Here is a 21,772-nt window from a genome sequence, read left to right as displayed (position 1 = left end):
AGTGGTTAGGGTTAAATAATATTTTTTTCTTATAATTCAAATTCAATTATCTTTTTTTATTCATTTATTTGTTCATCGGCACTCGCACACCACTCCCCAAAATCAAAATGACAAAATTACTGACAATTTGTGACACATTGTACATTTCTCACAGGTTCCCTTATCCTGGCACCGTACTTTAGCATTTTTTGAATATCTTTAATCAAATAAAGTAATCAACCAAAAAAATAAAAGCTGAACATGCGAATAACAATATTAATTACCAACAAAATATATCTAATGTAACAACTTGAACAAACACTTATTTACTTTCCTCTTACTAACTCACACAGAAAGACATCACTGATTCATACAGTGGAAGTAGTGTCCGTCCGCTTTTTGACAAAAGAGATGCTCAATGTATGGGCTTAAAATGCTTCTAGACCAGCATCTACCCACCTCTTCTCATTGATTTAGACCTAGTACTAATAACACAAACATGACTGGACCTGAAGAAAAAGGAAAAATGTGGTTCTGGGATGTTACATTCAACGTCATGCTGAGGGCAGTCTTACGAATGACTGGGGGGCAGTCTTACAAATGACTGGGGGGCAGTCTTACGAATGACTGGGGGGGGCAGTCTTATGAATGACTGGGGGGGGGCAGTCTTACGAATGACTGGGGGGGGCAGTCTTACGAATGTCTTGGGGACAGTGGTGGGTGATGACGCTATTGCTTCAGAATGGCTTGTTCAGATGACATCACTTAGGTCCTAGAACACTGACATCTAGCAGATGTGTCTCATGTCCCTACTGGGTCCATTGGAAGTCCTTTTGGAGAGCCTTTTCCCTCCCCCTCTGAAGGTGTGTCCAGTAGTGGATTGAGGAGGGTCATTGATCCTTGCTGGTCAGCTAGCGCATTTTGTAGTCGTGGGAAATAGCTGCATCACATAGCTGTCCTTTAAAGTCCAACTCAAAGGTAAACTCCAGGTCCCTCTGAAATAAAACAAGAGGAAATTGATTCCACCTGTAAATCACATCACATCAGCCGTGTGACATATTGGGCAGAGTGTGACCGTGTTCTCACCACGTTGTTTTCATTGGGCCGAACAGCGATGCTGCCCATGATCTCCTCCCCTTTCTTCACAGTCAAATAGTCCTCCAAGTAAAATACTGTCTGCTTCCAGTGGGTACTGGCAGCGTCAGGAGCTGGTCAGAGGAGGGACGAGGAGCAGGAGGAGGACAAGAGGGAAGAGGAGCACGAGGAGAAGAGAGGGTAGGAAAGGGAATGAGTAGGGGGAAAAGAATGGAGGAGTAGGAAAGGAAAGTAATAAGGTGTTAGTAGCGAGATGGTGGAGAGTGAAGTAGGCGGAAATCGAGCAAGAGACAAGTACCACATGTCAGATTTCTGTTTATAACATGCACAGTTTAACTGACGACCACTAGGTGGGAGTCAAGAGCTGACCTCACAATGGACGTCATTAATACTTTATGTCCCAATTTAGTTGGGTCAATTAGTTAAGTGGTTCCCAAATTGGGTCCACAGAGGTACGGCATATGTGAACATCTGTTTTCTTAACCCCGGTTCTGAGAGGCTCACAGGCATATTAGTAGTCACAGTACCCTGCAGTGTACATTGCCAAATATATCATTTTAAATACAGTAAAAACACAGGATCACTGTAATTCAAGATTTGAAACGACAATGTTTTATCTCTGCCTCATGGTAAAACCTGTTAGAATTGCTGGTTGATTTTCGAGTTGTGACAACAAACATTTCTTTGCCTCCATGAACAAAATGTATAGAACTACAGGAAATGAGCTAGTCTTGTTTTTTTTTTACAATAATATGCATTGCAGAGAGGTAAAGTCTAACCAGTGGAGAAGCCGGTCTTCTTGTGACACTTAGTGAACTCTATGTTGAAGTAGGTGACCAGGGCGTGAACATAGTCATTCCTCTGGATCTGCAGGCAAAATGCTGTGGTGAAGGACAGGTCCTCTGGCTTCACCGTGTAGATATCCACTTCCTGGGTCACAGGGGTAAATATGGTACATGGTGAACAGGCCGACATCTTGAGGGAAAACTGAGATCTTGGTCGCTCTCTCGCTGTCTTACAAATACACACACTCACTTACAAATACACAGACACACTGTTGCTGTTCCCTAACACCTGTATGTCTCTATCCATTTGGCTCTCTTCTTATGTCTATAACACCTCATGTGTGTAAAAGCAACTCATGTGATTCTAACCCCCCCCCAGCAGACTGGTAATAAACCTGCATAAGCCAATTACTGTCAAAACATTTGTTATAGTTAAGCTATATACAAATTGGACTGTGTAGTGAAAGAATTCTGAAAATTGTAAGTTGAATAAACTTTGAGAACACTTAGGGTCTTAACATTCAAAGTCTGAAACAGGTCTTGTAGGTTTCCTGTGTAGTTGACAGCAGAATGGGCTTCTAAAGATAGCATGTGTTATAAAAAGTGTGTTACACCTAACACTGTACCGTCAGAAACACACACACATTACACTTGATGTTGCAAGATTTTTGTTAAAAGAGGATTTAATTTCGAAACAAATTGTGTATTCAAGTTGGGCTTGAGTTCACCACAGTGATAGCGTGTCACTGTCAAAACCACACAAAACTGGGTCAGCTACTGTTCAGACTGCTATAGCCATGAGCATCCCAGAGAGTAAGAGATGTGAATGCAAATGTTAGTGTGAGGCACAATATTAAGGATTCCGGTGTAAGATGGGCTGTTACTGAGAATTCAATGGAAAATAGAAGTATTAAAACAGGTTGTTTAAATAGAAGTATGAAAACAGGTTGTTTAAATAGAAGTATGAAAACAGGTTGTTTAAATAGAAGTATGAAAACAGGTTGTTAAAAAAAAAAAAGTGTAATTTTGCTATGAAAGATTATTAGCATATAATAAAGAGTTTAAGGGTTTTTAATAGTGTAGTATTATTGTAGTTTTTTTCCATGAAGTTCAAATGGAAAGGTTAAAACTGAACCTTTTTGTAATGTTCGGGGTTCCATTTAGGATATTTTCTGTAATACATTGTACTGGTGGCAGCTTATCAGATAAGAAGAATTGGCTTATTGGCGGTCAATTCTTTCAGTTGTCAAAATGCAATTGCTGATCATTATCTTGAGTTTCAGAATTATCAGCAATGACAAGTAAAATGTTCTTTAAATATGTACGCACAATACAATAATATTAACATTACCGATGGCAACAATTATTGCAAATGTGGAATTTGCGAAAGTTCATGAGACACTTATACACTTTGGTTTATCTCATTGACGCTCCAATTCAGTGTTAGATTACTATAATTTTTTTACATTATGTCTTCAGGAATTTTATGCCTTATTTGGCAGCTATGTGGTTAAAGGTAGAGGCCAGTTTTTGCCAAAAAAGCAGTAGGTGGGATTCAAACCAGTGCTGCAGCAGTAGGTGGGATTCAAACCTATGCTGTAGCAGTAGGTGGGATTCAAACCGTTGCTGCAGCAGTAGGTGGGATTCAAACCCGTGCTGCAGCAGTAGGTGGGATTCAAACCTATGCTGTAGCAGTAGGTGGGATTCAAACCGTTGCTGCAGCAGTAGGTGGGATTCAAACCCGTGCTGCAGCAGTAGGTGGGATTCAAACTGGTGCTGCAGCAGTAGGTGGGGTTCAAACCAGTGCTGCAGCAGTAGATGGGATTCAAACCAGTGCTGCAGCAGTAGGTGGGGTTCAAACCAGTGCAGCAGCAGTAGGTGGGGTTCAAACCAGTGCTGCAGCAGTAGGTGGGATTCAAACCAGTGCTGCAGCAGTAGGTGGGATTCAAACCAGTGCTGCAGCAGTAGGTGGGATTCAAACCTATGCTGCAGCAATACATGTCTTCTAGAATTAGCAGCTTAGATCCCTAGACCATCCCAGGCCACATCGAACTTAACATGTAAGATTCCAAACTTAACAATATACAATATAACAAAAAATACGAAAAATGAGTTTTACTCAAGTGGCCAAACAAGATTTCTCCTAAAACCACGCCCCTGATACAGACACATCTCATTACTGCATGGGCTAGTCCACTTTTAAAACCTGATGTTACATTGGACTGTTTCAATGGTCATTGGACCAGGTTTCTCCTCGAGGATGTCCAGGGCTCCTTGGGTCATTGGTGTGCATACAAACACTGTTTAAGTGATGCATTATGTTTACCTGGATGCTGTTGTCTGTGTTCTACCTCTTTAACCTCTTTTTGTGCTAGAATTAGAATTGTTGAGGTGCTTCATAGCCTCTTTCAAAGTTGTGAAAATCAATGGGATTTGTTGTTTTCATCCAGCGCTGTCTCTTTCTATTTCACTCTCTTTCCCTCTCACTTCCGTCTCACTCTCTGATTGACTCTCCCTATCCATCCCTCTCTCACTTCCACTCTCTCACTTCCACTTTCTCACTCCTTTCCCCTCTTACCTCGCCCTCTCCTCTCATTCTCTATCTTTTTCTTACACAATCCAGATTTTTTTCTCACCCACAGTGTCTGCCTCTTCCTCTTCACACTTTCTTCTTTCTAATCTTTACAGCTCATTTTTACTGTCTTCTCTGTATTTCCTTTCTTTCTTGCTCTCCCTGTCTCTCTCTGCAGTTTTTTCTTCACTGCCAGGCCTCTGTAGTTCCTGTGAATATGTTTCTCTGCAGTGTCAGGGGCACAGATGTATTCTGTCACACTACAAAGCACTTAGGCTTGTAACTGGAAATGGAATATCCACCTCACAAAGATCTCTTTTCTCTTTTTGTATTCAATTGACACTTTCTTTCATTAATTCCATAGTTCATTCAGTTCACTCATTCATTAGTTAAATCCCTTCATTTAGTCAATCAGTATTGTATCCATATAAGAAAGTACTCCAGAGACAAAGAACCTCTCAATATCAAATCCTGAAAACCAGCGTATAATCATATCATGCCCCACACACTGAAATGGTGGATATGTTCTCCACATCATTGTTGTGACTTTGACCCAGGTGGCTGTTATTACATAGGACAGGACGGCTGTGTTAAATCCCAATCTGTCACACGGGGCTGGGAGTGCCAGACCCATTTTATCTAATGGCCCAGGTATGGAGGCTGGCTGGCACGGGTCACACTGAGAAATCGGCACAGTCTAGACATATTCATTTACATGCAAATCATGGGCTCGGACATAAAACCCATTCGGGCTCATCATAATTATTGGACGGTAGCCTCTCCGCGACACTTCTATTTTGGAAAGTCATTTTTCAAGTGTACTTCAGGATTTTTCTTTTTTTATGTAACTGTGAATTCTGAGGAGGTTGGTCAGCGGCCCTGTATAAAATATCTATATTTAAACACCACCCTTTTCATGAGTACACTCATTATTCTGGTACACTGTGTGCCTGGAGTGGTACTCCTGTCGGACCAGGAAGAGAGAAAACGGACCAGGAAGACAGAAAACGCCTTCACGGTATGTGTCCCAGTACAGGGCTTAGTCAACCCCCTGTAAATCAGCCCTGGGCTTTCAGCGAGCCCCCCCCCCCCCCCACACACACAAACACACATGCACGCACATAAACACACTTAACCGCTTTCCTCTCCAGCTTGGTCTTCAACCACCCTCCACACACACACACACACACACACACACACACACACATACCTTTACTAGGCAGGCATTGGTCACCACCTGTTTGGGGTCCACCACGTCCACCAGGGGTTCCTTCATGGCCACGTTACGGATGCAGGTCATGTCAAAACCATAAACGTTTTCCCACCCTGCAGACACACACACACACACACACACACACACACTCTCAATGGTGCTTAGGGAAGCGTGTATACTGTATGAGACGGGAGGAACGTCTTCGGTGTAGGAGGGTCTCATTCGTTTATTGGCCGCCTGGGATCGATAACGATCGTTAATGGCCCTCAGGCATAGAGAAAAGAGGGCGCAGCTCTCCAGCTGCCAACAACGTGGGCTCAGTCCTTCCATCCTCCCTCGGCCTGTCTATCTGCTGTTCCTCTGGTGAGGGAAAGGGACCTGAAATAGACTGTACCTCCCTCCACCATGTCTGGCATCCTTTTATTAGTTCCTCCTCCTTTAGTTTGGGTTGAGAACAGCAGGCAGGTTCTCTCCCTCCCACCCACCTCCCCACAGCTCCCTAGTCAGACCCGACGGCTAGAGGAGACAGCTTACTGGAATGATGCCACACGCATCCATATAGCAGCTTAAAGGTGCACGTGGGTCTGTTTGAACCGTGCACACGCTTGCATATGAGCGTGCGCGTGTCTGCGTGAGTGTGGGACAGAAAGAGAGAGAGGGAGATGGAGAGATAGCCGAAAAGGTTTCTCACAGTGTATCTTGAAGTCTTTGTACAGTCTGTCTTCGATGGCCACCACATACAGGGCAGCTTTATCAGGAAACATCAGCCCTCCCGGTTTCTGAATGGGAGAGAAAACAGCACGTGTCCGGTTTCACAAGTTCTCCTCGACACCTCATAGCCCCACCCGACCACAGTCAAATTGTCTGCACACCTGGTTCGTGGTTAAGAATGACGCTGTTGTATGTCACCTTAGCTCATAGGCGGACGAAGGTCTTGAGGCAGTGGTGCTGGTTTGAAACCAGATAGTCTCAGGTTTAAGTTTGTGGACGCGTAAATATGTAGTGTACAGAGATGTCACTAGACTGGGAAAACACTCGGGGCTCAGCCATTATCGGGTGGGTTTCTCCGTAGTTTTTTTGTACCACCTTGAGTATTTTAAACCAAGTGCACGGCGTATAAATAGAAGTGCGCGTTGGCTCTCGCCGTGCATGGTTCGCTGACATTGAAGGCCAACCGAAGAACACCCGGGGCTAAAGCCTTACAACCGTGGTTCTGGAGAAACCCCTGCACATGCATGCAAAAATGCTCACCCTTGTACAGACACACACCCTGATGCACCTTGTACAGACACACACCCTGATGCACCTTGTACAGACACACACCTTGTACAGACACACACCCTGATGCACCTTGTACAGACACACACCCTGATGCACCTTGTACAGACACACACCTTGTACAGACACACACCCTGATGCACCTTGTACAGACACACACCCTGATGCACCTTGTACAGACACACACCTTGTACAGACACACACCCTGATGCACCTTGTACAGACACACACCCTGATGCTCCTTGTACAGACACACACCTTGTACAGACACACACCCTGATGCTCCTTGTACAGACACACACCTTGTACAGACACACACCCTGATGCACCTTGTACAGACACAGACGCAAACACACAAGCACACTCACCAGCCACTTGTCTCTGGCGAAGATGACCGTATTGAGCATAGACTCGTAGAAGAGACAGTAGCCCATCCACTCTGAGATGATGATGTCTACCTTCTCCACTGGCAGCTCTACCTCCTCCACCTTGCCCTTGAAGATGGTGATGACTGTAGAACGGAAGAGTCACCAGATATCACGCAAAACACAACTCCACACAACACGACTGAGTCGACGGCAGAAGTCACTAGAGGACGGAATATCCCCCATCACTGCATCAACTGGAGAAATAACAGAATATTACACAGCACCAAACCTGACTACCTTGCAAGCCTGAAATCCAAAGTCATCCCGTTATACTATTCTTTCATTGTACTGATTTAGCATCCAAAAACAGCCCAAATAAAGGCCAATAACGTATCAATGTTCCACTTTCTATTTTGGGTCATGCAATTAAAACTTCATCAGGGGAATTCCTTCAGCGTGACATCTCAAAGTGGTGATCAGTGGTGCGGAACTAATTGTGATTGATGACTCAGTTAAATCATGTTTGTTTTGGAAGAGAGCTGCCAGCTTCCCATTAGAGCTGAGACAAAGACCAGAGTACGATGACATGTAGTAAATTGATTCCTCCCTGTCTTTCCCTCTCTTTCCCTCTATTTCCCTCCCTCTCTCCATTCCTCTGTATTCAGCCATGTCTTTCTCCCTCTCCCAGTCCCTCTCTGTCAGCCAGCTGTTTCACCCAGTTCTCCCATATGGTCATCATTAGTGTGCATGCAAAAAATATCCACAGGGAAAAGCACATGCAGGATATCAGAGTTATATGCATAGTATTTTAATTTATTTGGAAAAAGATGCTGTCAAAACCTTGGTCATTTGAAAATTACCTATATTCCTTTGCACTAAAATTGCGTCCTTACCATTATGTAGGTGATTTGATTTGATGATCTTCTCTGAATATTCAGATATGCTTGAACATTCAATCTGAGGAAATAAAAAACAAGCACAAACACGTCTGTCTGGACATCATTCTGAATCTTTGCTTTATTTATGCACTAAATACAGAAGGAATTGTGGAATGAATTACTGAAACAGGAACATGTGTGCATGTCGCAGTGATTTTGTCAAAGCTGTGCCCTGTGGGACTGTCTGTTCGTTCTCTTTGTGTGTTTCCCAAATGGCAGCCAAGGGTCCTTGGTCAAAGGTAGCGCCCTATGTAAGGAACAGTGGACCATTTAGGATGCAGTCATTGACTCTGAAATTATCAGCCTCAGAGATCTCAGCGGGGGCCAGGAGATGTGCTACACATCCATCAGGATTTAGGAACTTTACAGACGGGCTTGGGGAGTAACAGACATGTATTAATCTGGAATATTAATATTAAGTCTTCTCAATCCTCAGAACGAATTAACCTTTTTCACGCTATAGGGCCGCTCTTAATTGATTTCCACTACAGGGCCAGTCTCAATAGATTCACGCTATAGGGCCACTCTTAATTGATTCCCTGTATTGGTCCAGTCTCAGTAGACCCATGCTATAGGGCCAGTCTCAATAAATTCCCAACCATTGGGACTGTCTCAATAAATGTACACTATAGGGCCAGTCTCAATAGATTCCCAATATAAGGCCAGTCTCAATAAATTCCCACCATTGGGACAGTCTCAATAGATTCACATTACAGGACCAGTCTCGACCTGTCTCAGCCTGGTTACGCCTCCACCAAAGTTGAAGGAAATGCCGGTAAACATGCCGGCCTAATGCATCTTGGCTTGGCAGTTTCGGCCCTGTAATGCGCCAAGGAGTTTGGTGTGTAAAGCGAGTCTCTCACCCCGTACACGTGTTTGGCACCCGCATTGGCAGCAAACATGGACAAGATGCCAGTCCCGCTGCCCACGTCCAGCACAATCTTGTCCTTGAACATGTGCTTGTTGTGGTACATGGCATTCCGATAGGTCAGGGTCCGCACCTCATCCTTCAGCATTTCCTGTCCGAGAACCAACAACATGGGGATGTAGGAGAGCTGAATCCTGACTTCCGTTCATGTTAAACTGTGTACTTAATCGACCACTGCAGTCCAAGCTGGATTTTTCTGTGGTTTCGCGGGGGGCTGTGTATTCCATCCTTTTGGATATTAAATAATAAAATGACTATGGTGTCAAAGTGCAGACTGTCAATTTAAACTTTTTTCCCCATACATTTCAGGTGAACAGTTTGGAAATTGCAGCCCGTTTTGTACAGTACACCCATTGTAAGATGACAAAATAATATTATTATTCTTTTTTACTTATTTCTCCTTGTCCAAATACTGAGTTCACTGTAGTTGTGCTGCATAAGGTTCTCAGTAAAGTAGATGTCCCCCGTCCCCATTCTAACCACTCCCAGACACTCATTCACAAATTCTTGATTGAGATTTTTGTTAATTAAAAACTATTACAGTAAGCTACTTGACTGTCACGTATAGTTTTCTCACTGGTTTCTATTATTTATTTATTTTTTACTTTGTGTATCTCTGCTACTATGATAAAGTGGGAAGCAGATAGCCTAGCATTTAAAGCATCTGACCGCTAACTCAAAGACATTCTTGAGCCAGCAAGGTGAAAACTGCGTCGTTCTTCCCCTGAGCACCTAGTACACTGCTCCAGTATGTGGCTCTGAATTAGATAATGACTGAAATGTAAGTCCAGAAGTTTTTTCTGGTCAGGTCATATGGCCAATAAAAATGTGTATCTTTTACAGTTAATACAGAGGATGTCAAACTGAAAAAGACTTCTAATATCAAGCCAAAAGAGACTCAACAGAACATTGAGGAACTATGTACATGAACACTTTCATATAATGAAAAAGTACAGTACACTGAATGGCTTAGAGGTCAGTACAGCATACGGAGACATTCCAAATGTCACCATTGTTTGTATATGGTGTACTACATCTGTTCCAAATGTCACCATTGTTTGTATATGGTGTACTACATCCATTCCAGATGTCATCATCGTTTGTATATGGTGTACTACTTTTCACCACAGCCCTATGAATGGGATGTCCTGGAAAAATTTAAATATAGCTACACTATATGAAGAGTAGTGTACCATTAAGGATATATTACTTTTCTTCTTAAACATGTATACAATTTGACATCCTCTGGATTTCTATTCAGAGAAAATGTTAGAGGTGGTATTTAGTACATAATGCCCCTGAATTTCTGGCACAGGCTATTTTTATAGAGGTAGGGCTATAGCAAAACCCTCCAGGGATTATCTTATACCCATCTCACTAAACCCATTCATACACACGCACCCACACACACAAACACATTTTAATGGGGACAGCTCTTTCCTTTGCTCTGCCTCTTTCCATTCAGACAAAAACCCTGACCCACATGCTAAAATAAGGACCTTGATAGAAACTCATTTCAGGTGGTTCTTTCTTTATTCTTGGTTTCAGGCTACTCAGTGCATGAAGCATTATCCACTGTATAGGCCTGATCCCTCTCTTCTTATCCATGTCACCAGGCACCAGGATGTCAGTCTCGTGACAGTCAGTCAAGCAGGCAGTCAGACAGCCATCCAGACGGTCAACTAGTCAGTCCCATAGCTAATATCCAGTCGGTAAGTCGGTTTTCAATCTCAACACCTCTAGCCTAATCACCCCAGAGAGCAAACAGTACCAAGCTAATTGTTCCAATAGGTGACATGGAGTCCCTGCCTACCTCATGGATGCCAAAGTGGGCATAGGAGTCAAAGTAGTAGTCCCGTGATGTCATTTCCTCTGGGTTGAGCAGCTTTGCCATCTTGCCGCGCCCGGGGCAGGTGGGTAGGGCTGCTACATGGGGCGTGTGTGGAGGGTGGGGCATGTGGTGTAAAGTAGGCACAGGTTTGGGCAAAGAAGCCGGCTGGATAGACTGAGACGGGGGGGTAGGTACGGGCCGCTGGGGTGGGGTGAAAATATAGAAGAATAGAGGAAATAGAGATATAGATACAGACAGACAGGAATCCAGACAATAGACATATAGATACAGACAGACAGGAATCCAGACAATAGACATGTAGATAAACACAGACAGGAATCCAGACAATAGAGATATAGATACAGACAGACCGGAATCCCGACAATAGAGATATAAATACAGACAGACAGGAATCCCGACAATAGAGATACAGATACAGACAGACAGGAATCCAGACAGTAGAGATTTAGATACAGACAGACAGGAATCCAGACAGTAGAGATGTAGATACAGACAGACAGGAATCCAGACAGTAAAGATGTAGATACAGACAGACAGGAATCCAGGCAGTAGAGATACAGATACAGAAAGACAGGAAGGAATAGAGACAGTAGAGAAATAGATAAAGGTATAGAGTCAGTAGTCACAGAGACAGAGAAATGTCAGAATAGAGAAAATAGAGACAGACAAACATGGAGAAAAGGACGGGAGGGATGTGATGAAGAGGGATGGAGAGCAAAGGAAGAAGAAACAGAAAGAAAGAATGCAATCTAAAAATCCCATATATTGGGTCAAGATCCCACAATAGCTTATAGGACCGTTTATCTAACAGGAATCTTGCACCACCTGTAAGACTTAACATTGGGAATGGTTAATATGACAACTCTGGATTCCACTCATCATCAACAAAGACCGAGATATGAGATGTTTGAAACAAAGAGAGAAAAAGGGAAAGCGAGAGGAATACAGTGAGACAGACAGAGGAAATGAGGGAGAGACAAATATCAGTGGTGCTGTATTTGAACAGTTTAGGGCACTTGAATATTATGTCAACATCGAATGTCAAATCGCTCTGGTAACAGTGCCGTTTGATAAAAGGCCTATAGCATTACATGGAAAATTGTGCTATTTACGAACACACAAAATGCTACTTTGACTACATTACCAGTGACTTGGTAGGCTGGATTACATAATGTTACGCATCTACCCGTGTTCAGATCAGCGGGATACATTCGACAGATTGTGCCGACCGACAGTGAAAACAGGACCAAGGACAGCGCTCAGAAATGGTTGCTTGTCCCGCGCGTAAAAATACTTCTCTGCGCCAACTCTAGCCAATTTTTACTATATGCATATCTTTGCAACGTCGATGTTCTAAAGGTATTTACAAAAAAACTTAGTCTGTCTCTTCATTTTTTTAGACACCACCCCAGTCAATCTTGATTAACCCCAATAAAGGCATAGACAGTCAAATCGGATGAAATAACAGAACCACCAAGAACGGTGTATCACGGATTACGTTAATGTAAAGAAATGTATTGACCAGCATATGTCACTCCTTCCATCATTTGCCGGCGAATTTACATACCTCCGAATTATCCGGTTCCGCCATTTTTCTCCGCAGGAGCAGGCAACGCGAGTGCCTCAGTCCCATATGAGCCAACGAGATTTCTTCAACCACAGGAGGGAAAATCTGATATAAAATAAACTAAAATATCCGCCTTAGGTGAGCTATAACGATTTCCCCTAAATTGACTATCATAAAAGATGCAAACGTGTAATATCGAATATAACGTTTTTTTTACATTCCTCATTGTTACCGAAGAAAAAGTAAGCATGCATTTCGAAAACTTCTGTTTCACGCTGATAAAAACTCCAGTTAGTCATTCTGTAAAAGCTTGACAGCTCCTTAAAAAGACACTTTCGCATCGATTTCACATACTCTGCGAAGCCCGTTCTTCTCTTGCGCACTGCAACATATGCCTCTGGGTTAGGCAAACTAGACAAACATTCCTGTAGTCCTTGTTAGGAAATTAAATCCACACACTCGCAACAGTTGTTTACCACATCCATCACACGTCGTCGGCTTGAAATCGCCTTAGCATTGGATCGTTTTCTCAGAAACCCCATCAGTGAACTTCATCTTCGTATGATGCGCTTTGCACTGTTTGACTTGGCTGCGTTTCCATGCCAAAAGTTGAACTTGAGTGTTGAGTTGGAGCTGTTCATAAACGTTTTCCATGAACCTGTTTTGAAAGGAACCTGGTCGTGATCAGACCGTATACATCACCGCATCCCACGCGTAAGATTTCTCTCCACCTTCCCACTACATTTTCTTATAACGAGAGAATATAGGGAGATAATCTGTCGAGCAATAGCGGACCAATAGAATTCCGTTCTCGGCTTTCGCAGGATTCCCCATGGTGTGTGATTCTTATGATCTGTCCATGGCAGCTTTAACGGTCTTTTCCCTCATACTGTACACAGTTTCAGTTCAGGTTCAATGCATATGATAGTTCACTGCATATGATAGTAATAATAATGAAACGACAAAAGCCTAGATAATACATGTGGCCTCTTTGAATGTGCATAAATGGCGGTTTTTCTCGTGGAGGTCGTGGAGGTCGTGAAGATAAATTGACTACGACCTAGTGTCGTCTTGTCATTACATCCAACATATGCAGGGAAGACAAGGGATTATTCTCACAAGGGATATTCTCACAAGGGATAGTTTAACACTCGATGTCTCCAATCAGGGACAAGCTAGGATCATGTTTAATCAGTTTAATCCTTAGGCCATTGCTGCAGATCCTTTCTGTGATATTTACAGAATTTGCATCTCTCTTGTTAAAGATCCAGAAGCTTCTGAAACATGAGGATCCCTGTGAATCTACTGTCGAACCAAGCCCTTCAAGTTAATTTCTTTACTTATGCTTTGAACATGATGTATCTCTAGTTCATGTGCAATTGTGAAGTAGAGGAAGGCCAATGACTGGGGGCACAAAAAATATATTAAGATTGTGTATATGCATTTTTCTTGTTTTGGCCACACTAAATGTTAAACGTGGCAATGTATTTCTCATTGTCTAAAGGACTTTCAGTATCTCATTGCCTGTCAATATGTCCTTTTTACAAACTGTAAAGTTAATACATTTCAGTCCTTGTATTTAAGAAAATTTTGAGAGATAATGACAAGACCAATGTGCAGCAGACAGGTAAGCTTTTCATATGAAACATTGAATGTTGCAGCCCAATCAGTCTCAAAAATGTAAAGTTAGAATGTCATTTTTAGGACATATTATGACAGTGAATACTGTCTGGTCTACCTCGAAAACCACACATTAAATAAAGGTATTTATATTGACTCCAATATCAAGCATGCAGTAGGAGCGTAATGTTTTGAGTTTGCTTTGTCACCTCAGGATCTGGGCATCTTGGCATCTTTGATGGAACTGTGAATTCTGCTATGTATCATAAAACACAAATGGAAAATTTCAGGTAATCTGTCAGTGAGATGAAGTAGAAGTACTCCTGAGTCATGCAGCTAGACAATGTTTCAAAACATACTGTAAATTCTTCAAAAGCAAAACAATGGTATATTTCGGTATGGCCTTGTCAGTGTTCAGACATGAACCCAGCTGAGTCATGGCATGACTTATACAAACAGTTCTTGTTCAGTAACCAAAAATGCCACTGAATTAAAGCAATTCTGCATGGAGAAGTGGGCCAAAATTTCTCCAGAGCTGTGAAACTGATCAACCACTAAAGGAACAGTTGAAGTTGTTGCAGTAAAAGGTGGCACAACCAGTTACTGATTGTGAGGGGCGCGTCGGGTGTTGAAGAACTTAGTTTGGTATATTATTTGTTCACTCAAGCTGCCAAATGTAACAGTATGTCTATATATGTATATTCATATTATAAAGCATTTACATGTGAAAGTCTGGAAATTAAATGCTGCACATTTGCCTTGTGTTCCATCAATAAGCTGTAATTCTTGCAGACACACTGTATGTGCACACAACACAATTCTGACTAAGTGCCTCTCCAGACTGAATGTGAAATGTGATTCTGGAGCCGCTGCCTAGAGAGAGCCCGTTCCTGATTATAGATTGAGGAGGTGTGAGTTTATTGTTAGACAGCCATAGCTGATTCCCCCACATCAGCACTGCCTAACTGTCTGCCTGTCTCCTGCTTGCTGCTGATGAAAACTAGGAAGACATGTTTCCATTACAAGACGAACACCAGACCGCACAAAATCCTCAAGGACACACTGACACATACGCAGCGGTGCGGTGACAATAGCGTTGGGTAGTTTTGGTGGAAGTACCATTGCCGAAGCTGCATGTACTGTACAATCAGGGGGAGTGAAGGATGGACAATCACTGACCTTCTTTTACCATTACAAGCTTCACACATGTTAAGGAAATGTGTACATTTCATCATGGTTGTTAGACATTGTGAACCCTATTAGAAACACTCACCAGGAGGGTACACACACTTGAAGTTGTGTTCTAATTTCAGCCAGTATTCATTTGTGTGTTCTCTGATCTTGAAAATACTTCTATTAGATTTAGATTCATAATTTCACGGGGTGCCAATAATCGTGCCACACACGTTTTTGGGGCAACATTTATTTTTCTTGATTAACAATTTGTTCTTTGAACAATTTTAGCTCAATTCAAGCTTAGAGCGCTCTCATATTTTGAGTGTGAAACCATGCTAATAAAAAAACGATCGCATTTTGTGACAGCCTTGTTTGCTCATGTTTAACCAGGGAGCACATAACTGTAGAGGAGCTGTATATATGTATTTGTATGATATGCAACATATCATACAAACGCGTAAGTGTTTACTTGTTATACTAGAATAGCAGTAGCATTGTTGCCAGAAGAGTAACCTTAAGCAGAAAACCATCTGCTCTTCCTATTTCTCTAGGAATGCATCTGAAAGGGCATGTTTTTCCCTGTGGCAATACATATTCACTTGTATTATAAAATAGGCTATTTTACAGTTATTCAAAAAAGGATGGAAGTGAGATTAGGATACAGGCAGGTTGGAGAAACATTCAGAAATGGTAAATGCATGGAATTAACCCTAATGTCCAATATAATTATTTAAATGATTATATTACCCCCAAACCACCATGCAATAGAAACATTTCAGATGTAGAAACCCAATGTGCATGACATGCTTTGTCAAGTGCTTAAGCCAGAGTGACAGGGACTAATAACAAAACACACACACTCAAACACACACATGCACACACAAACACATTATTTAATGTTATAAAGCCGCCTTCAACACACAGCCAGGTTGCATGTGAGTGCTGACATGGAGTGTTCACCCCCCCTTCACAATCACAAAATGTCAGTGAAATATTTTTTATTTATTTATTAATTACAAATAGGAAACTGCAAATAATAGATTGCCGTCAGTATTCACCCCCTCACCCTCTTTGCTATGACTCATCTTAATAAGCAGTGGTGGAACCAATTTTGTTTTTAGAAGTCACATAATTAGTTGAATGGACACCAACTATATGTCGTTAAGGTGTTTCACGTGATTTCAGCTCTAATCTACCTGTTTTGGGGAAATCCCACAGTTGTTTAGTGTAATTCCTAACAAAAACTACATCATCAAGATGATGGAATACATAAATTCTTAGCTAGAGTTTACTAGAAGGTTTGTGGGAGTCAAAGTTGAAGAAAATGTTATGTTCTAATAGAAAAATAGAAGCTTTTTGGTCTCAACTCTAAGCGCTATGTTTGGCGGAAGTGTAATGTTGCACATCCTCCTGAGAACACCATCCCTGAAGCACAGCGGTGGCCACATCATGCTGTGGGGATGCTTCTCTCTGCGTCAAGGCCTGGAAAGCTAGTGAATTCAACTTGACAGAGCTTAAGCAATTTTGCAAGAAAGAATGGGCAAAAATTGCTGCCAAAAGGTGCATCTACCAAATATTCATTAAACGGGGTGAATACTCAAGCAGTCATGTATTTTTCTGTAAAGTATTTGTTATTAATTTAGAACAACTTGTACAATTTATTCATGACTTCAACTTTACTGTAACATTGTAGAGGTAGCAGGACACAGGCGCAGAGGGATATAAACAAATGTAGTTTAGTTGAAAAATGTACACTACACCCCAGGAACTAGACACGTCACATGAAACAATGATTGACAAATACACATAAAACTGGGGAAACTAAATAGGGAAGTGAAAGGGGCAAACGAGCCACAGGTGGCAAGACTAAACGGGACGCAGGTGAAATCAACATGAGGGCTTGAAACATAACATAGAAACACACCGACTAGACCTAAAGTACATTGGCCGTTACAATTATGGACTTTTTTGTTGATCATTGTGAAAAACACCTAATTACATCCATTTCTATTTCCTGTTGTAACACAATAGCATTCGTTAAAAAGTCCAAGGGGGTTGAATTCCTTTGAAAGCCACTGTTTGTAGGCTTGCCATTTCAAGCCCAGTCACTGTTAGTCTGTGAACATTGCCCAGATTCAATTCCTCAAGTTGTCACTGATAAACGAAGACTGTCGTGTGCTAACTCCTGTGTAGCTCGTTTGGTAACCACATAATGGATTAGAGGATCTGCTAAATTACTTGAATTTAAATGTTCAGTCGAAACATGAGGAGCTGATACTTAAGCAGCTTGGCAGGAAGGACTTGCTCCATTTAGTGATCAAATAAGAAGCCTTCTTCCCTCTGGTCTTTCCCCACAACACCATCCAGCATAATCTGGACACCGGAAAATACATTGTCAATATTTTACGAGCTTAGCTTTATACAAAGATGTTTATGGGTGGGCAGTGCGAGTGTGGCTATCTGTCTCACTTCATTGGCTATCAGATCAACAAGTTACCATGTGTAGAATATACAGGAACCTTTAAGAACAACAACCAGTCATACAATTATCAGAATCAATTACATTAGAATTATGGCTTGCAGGGTAACAGAGTACAAGATTACCTAGTCTTATTGGTAGTCTCTCACACACCCACACAAACACATACACACACACATTTGTTTTTGCATTCTTGTGGGAACCTGAAAACTAATTCCATTTTACCTATTTTCCCTTTGCCCTAAACTAAACCTCTAATACCTGAACATATTCCCAATTCTAACACCAGACACATTTTCAAGTGTTACCCTAAAAAATGTAATTTTAAGGTGGAAATTCCTTGTGGAGACCAGCTAAAACCTTGCGGGGACCGTCATGAAACGTTTTTACTGTCTTTCTGGGTAATTGTGATCCCCACATCTATAGTAAACCAGGATAACACACACACAAACAATAAGATGGATGTGTTTGTTGTCTCCCCTGACAGACTTGTCTTTGACCGTAGCTGAAGCCTGGACCCCCTGAGAGACAAGGCATTAAAGAACTTAGTGGGCTACAAAGGATCGGTGGTATACCAACAACAGTGGAATGTGAATGGGAAAGGGTAGACCGGCACTGACAAGGAGCAGGAATGAGTTGACGTCTGAAGGAAGGAATTGTGCTTGCGTTTATATCTGTCATTTAAGTTCACTTTCAGAGCTACTGGCAATAATGGGTCGTGATAAAAAAGAAAATCAGAAATATTCTCCAAAGATGATCTCCCCTGTCATAAACAGTTGCATTGTTCTCTTTGGATCCTGTCCATTAGCTCAGTGAAACAGAAGCAATGGATCACATTATCCCCTTCTGTAATGGAGTTTGGGAGATGGATGGTTGCTGTAGCAGATGACCACTATATACATGCTTTCCTGGTGGCGGTCCATCTTTTCCTAATGCGCTGTAGGGGTTATTGTGTTACTGAGATGAGGTTATATAAGACAATGCACATAGGACAGACATCCTGTTGGTCATGAAGAAAGCAATTAGAAGACAATGTTTATTTAGAAAAACAGCAATAAATGTAAAGCTGAAAAGTATGTTTCAAAATATTTTATTGTGTTTTAGCCCATTGTAGAAAAGCAACTGTACTCTCAAGCTTGTGGTTACTTTTATTTTAATCAAAACTGTGCTCAATAACAGACTTTACAAAACCCTTCTACTAACTCTGTCACGTACAGTGGATATGAAAAGTCTACACACCCCTGTTAAAATGCCAGGGTTTTGTGAGACAAAGATAAATGATGTCAGAACCTTTTCCACTTTTAAAGTGACCTATAATGTGAACAATTCAATTGAAAAACAAACTGAAATCTTCGAGGGGGAAAAATTAAAAATAAAAACCTTACAATAAACTGGTTGCATAAGTGTGCCCACCCTCTTATAACTGGGGATGTGGCTGTGTTCAGAATTAACCAATCACTTTCAAATTCATGTTAAATAGAAGTCATTACACCCCTGCCATTATTTAAAGTGACTCTGATTAATCACAAATAAAGTTCAGTTGTTCTTGTAGGATTTTCCTTACATTATCTTACTTGCATCTCAGAGCAAAAGCCATTGTCCGCAGAGACTTCCAAAGCATCAGAGGGATCTCATTGTTGAAAGATATCAGTAAGGAGAAGGGTACAGAAGAATTTCCAAAGCATTAGATATACTATGGAACACAGTGAAGACAGTCACCATCAAGTAGAGAAAATATGGCACAACAGAGGCATTACCAAGAACTGGACATCCCTCCAAAATTGACGAAAAGACGAGAAGAAAACTGGTCAGGGAGGCTTCCAAGAGGCCTAAAGCAACATTAAAGGAACTGCAGTTATTTCTGTCAAGTACTGGCTGTGTGCTACATGTGACAAGACAGAAGCCTTTTCTTACTAAGAAAAACATCCAAGCCCAGCTGAAGTTTGCAAAAACAAACATCAAGTCCCCCAAAAGCATGTGGGAAAATGTGTTATGATCTGATGAAACCAAGGTTTTTACATTTTGGCCATAATTCCAAAAGGTAATTTTGGCGCAAAAACCACACTGCACATCCCCCAAAGAACACCATTACCACAGTGAAGCATGGTGGTGGCAGCATCAAGTTTTAGGGCTGTTTTTCTTCAGCTGGAACCGTGGCCTTAGTCAGGGTGGAGGGAATTATGAACAGTTCCAAATACCAGGCAATTTTCAGGCGTCCGTTAGAAAGCTGAAGATGAAGAGGAAGTTCACCTTTCAGCACGACAACGACCAAAAGCACACATCCAAATCCCCAAAAGCATGGCCTTACCAGAAGAAGATTTACTTATTGGAATGGCCCAGCCAGAGCCCAAACCTGAATCCAATTGAACATCTGTGGGGTGATCTGAAGAGGGCTGTGCACAGAAGATGTCATCGCAGTCTGACAGATTTGGATCGCTTTTGCAAAGAAGAGTGGGCAAATATTGCCACGTCAAGATGTGCCATGTTAATAGACTCCTACCCAAAAAGTAGACTGAGTGCTGTAATAAAATCAAAAGGTGCATCAACAAAGTATAAGTTTAAGGGTGTGCACACCTATGCAACCAGGTTATTGTGAGTTTAAAATGTTTTCCCCTCAAAGATTTCAGTTTGTTTTTCAATTGAATTGTTCACATTATAAATCACATTAAAAGTTCTGACATTATTTATCTTTGCCTCATTCTTTTACACCACAAACACATGGCATTTTAACAGGGGTGTGTAGACTTTTTATATCCACTGTATATCCATTGTTCTTTGGGGATATAAGCATTTGGTTGGGATCAATGACGACCTTCATTTTCAAAATAATAATAAGTTAGGACCAGAGAGATGAAGAAAAGGCGCTACTAGGATATAGTGCATTTTACCATGGTCACTGCCATTGAGGGCTTCTACCATTTTGAAGTTATGACCTGGATGTCCGAATTCTTTATCAGATGATGACCCAATTGGGACATTTTCCAAATTTGCCCTCACTAGTACAGAGAGGGTGTGTCTTCAGTCTCCTGTCAGCACTGTGACTGGACTGCTCAGGAACACTCAACACCCATTGGACAAACGTTTCTGGTGGATCTTTGGCATTACAGTTTGTGTAATATTCCTGGTGGAAAATAGAAATCTATTCCACGGTTTGGATTTCCGAGTTGTAAGGTGTGCTTTCCTCTCACTTTTTGCTTTGGCTTTGCTCCTTTTGTATGTCATTGAATCCTGACAAACACCCCAGGCCTTTCAAGTGAAAGGCATACCCATGATACAATGATGCCACAGTAACACTTGAGATTACAGGGGTTCCCTCTGTGCTGTAGTGTAATTGGCAGAGAAAATTGGAGACCAGTAAACATTGGCATTTCTGCTGCAATGGATGAATACGACACATTTTGAAATGCTGTTCTAAGCATGTGAAATGTGTAAAAAATGTCATCAACATTTTTAATAATGTGCTTACATTGATTCAAAAAGAAAAAAATATACTGTCCATTGAATATCTATTTGATAAAAAAAAAAAAAAAAAATTATAAGCTGCCTCATTTTAACATGGATAAACAGTAATGTGTTTGTTGTTGAATAATCCAGAATAAAATATAGTAGTTCTGTAAAACAATACTGTGATATGAGTTGGTTGGGTATGTGTTGGAGTGTTTCACGTTTTTGTATTTATTATTACTTTTTATATTGATGGGCCTAATTAAATTATGTGAACGAATGGAAGCGTTGATATCGAAATGCAATGTGTTAGAATGGCTTGCTGTAAAACTACATGACACAAGCATCGTCAGTTGTGCGAGGAATCATACCCTAACAGTGTTGGTACTGGTTATTACAGTGTTCATTGCTACAAATTAATAATGACATTACATGCATTGCCACTGTCGATATCATTCAATACAATGTGGGCGGGTAT

At 41.5% G+C, this 21,772-nt stretch overlaps 1 protein-coding gene across 2 annotated transcripts; it reads right to left on the bottom strand.

Annotated features, from left to right (window-relative positions):
* Positions 1 to 38: 38 nt before the first annotated feature.
* Positions 39 to 13,504, bottom strand: prmt8b (protein arginine methyltransferase 8b). 2 transcript variants are annotated; one of them, XM_010887346.5, is made up of 11 exons: positions 12,930 to 13,504; positions 12,576 to 12,658; positions 10,970 to 11,188; positions 9,092 to 9,247; positions 8,184 to 8,247; positions 7,291 to 7,433; positions 6,336 to 6,423; positions 5,642 to 5,757; positions 1,854 to 2,004; positions 1,066 to 1,187; positions 39 to 974 (listed from the first exon to the last, which is right to left on the bottom strand). In XM_010887346.5, the coding sequence occupies exons 1-11, from the start codon at positions 12,964 to 12,966 to the stop codon at positions 891 to 893; spliced, it is 1,263 nt and encodes a 420-aa protein (XP_010885648.1). In that variant the 5' UTR covers positions 12,967 to 13,504; the 3' UTR covers positions 39 to 890. The 2 variants fall into 2 exon arrangements, with proteins under 2 accessions (XP_010885648.1, XP_010885649.1); XM_010887347.5 differs by having other exon boundaries at positions 13,035 to 13,504.
* Positions 13,505 to 21,772: the final 8,268 nt, after the last annotated feature.

The sequence above is a fragment of the Esox lucius genome, chromosome 23 (genome assembly GCF_011004845.1).
Source record: "Esox lucius isolate fEsoLuc1 chromosome 23, fEsoLuc1.pri, whole genome shotgun sequence".
In the NCBI taxonomy this organism is placed as follows: domain Eukaryota; kingdom Metazoa; phylum Chordata; class Actinopteri; order Esociformes; family Esocidae; genus Esox; species Esox lucius.
The sequence above is the reverse complement of the archived record's forward strand: the minus strand, read 5'-3'. Positions and strand labels throughout refer to the sequence as shown.

Bases quoted from the DNA above. Each gene is read 5' to 3' on its own strand.
- prmt8b (XM_010887346.5), bottom strand. From the start codon at position 12,966: ATGTTGCAGTGCGCAAGAGAAGAACGGGCTTCGCAGA. The intron at 12,659-12,929 runs GTATGTGAAATC...CTGTGGTTGAAG, and splicing joins AGAAGAACGGGCTTCGCAGA to AAATCTCGTTGGCTCATATG. The intron at 8,248-9,091 runs GTGAGAGACTCG...TTATTTCCTCAG, and splicing joins GTGCCAAACACGTGTACGGG to ATTGAATGTTCAAGCATATC.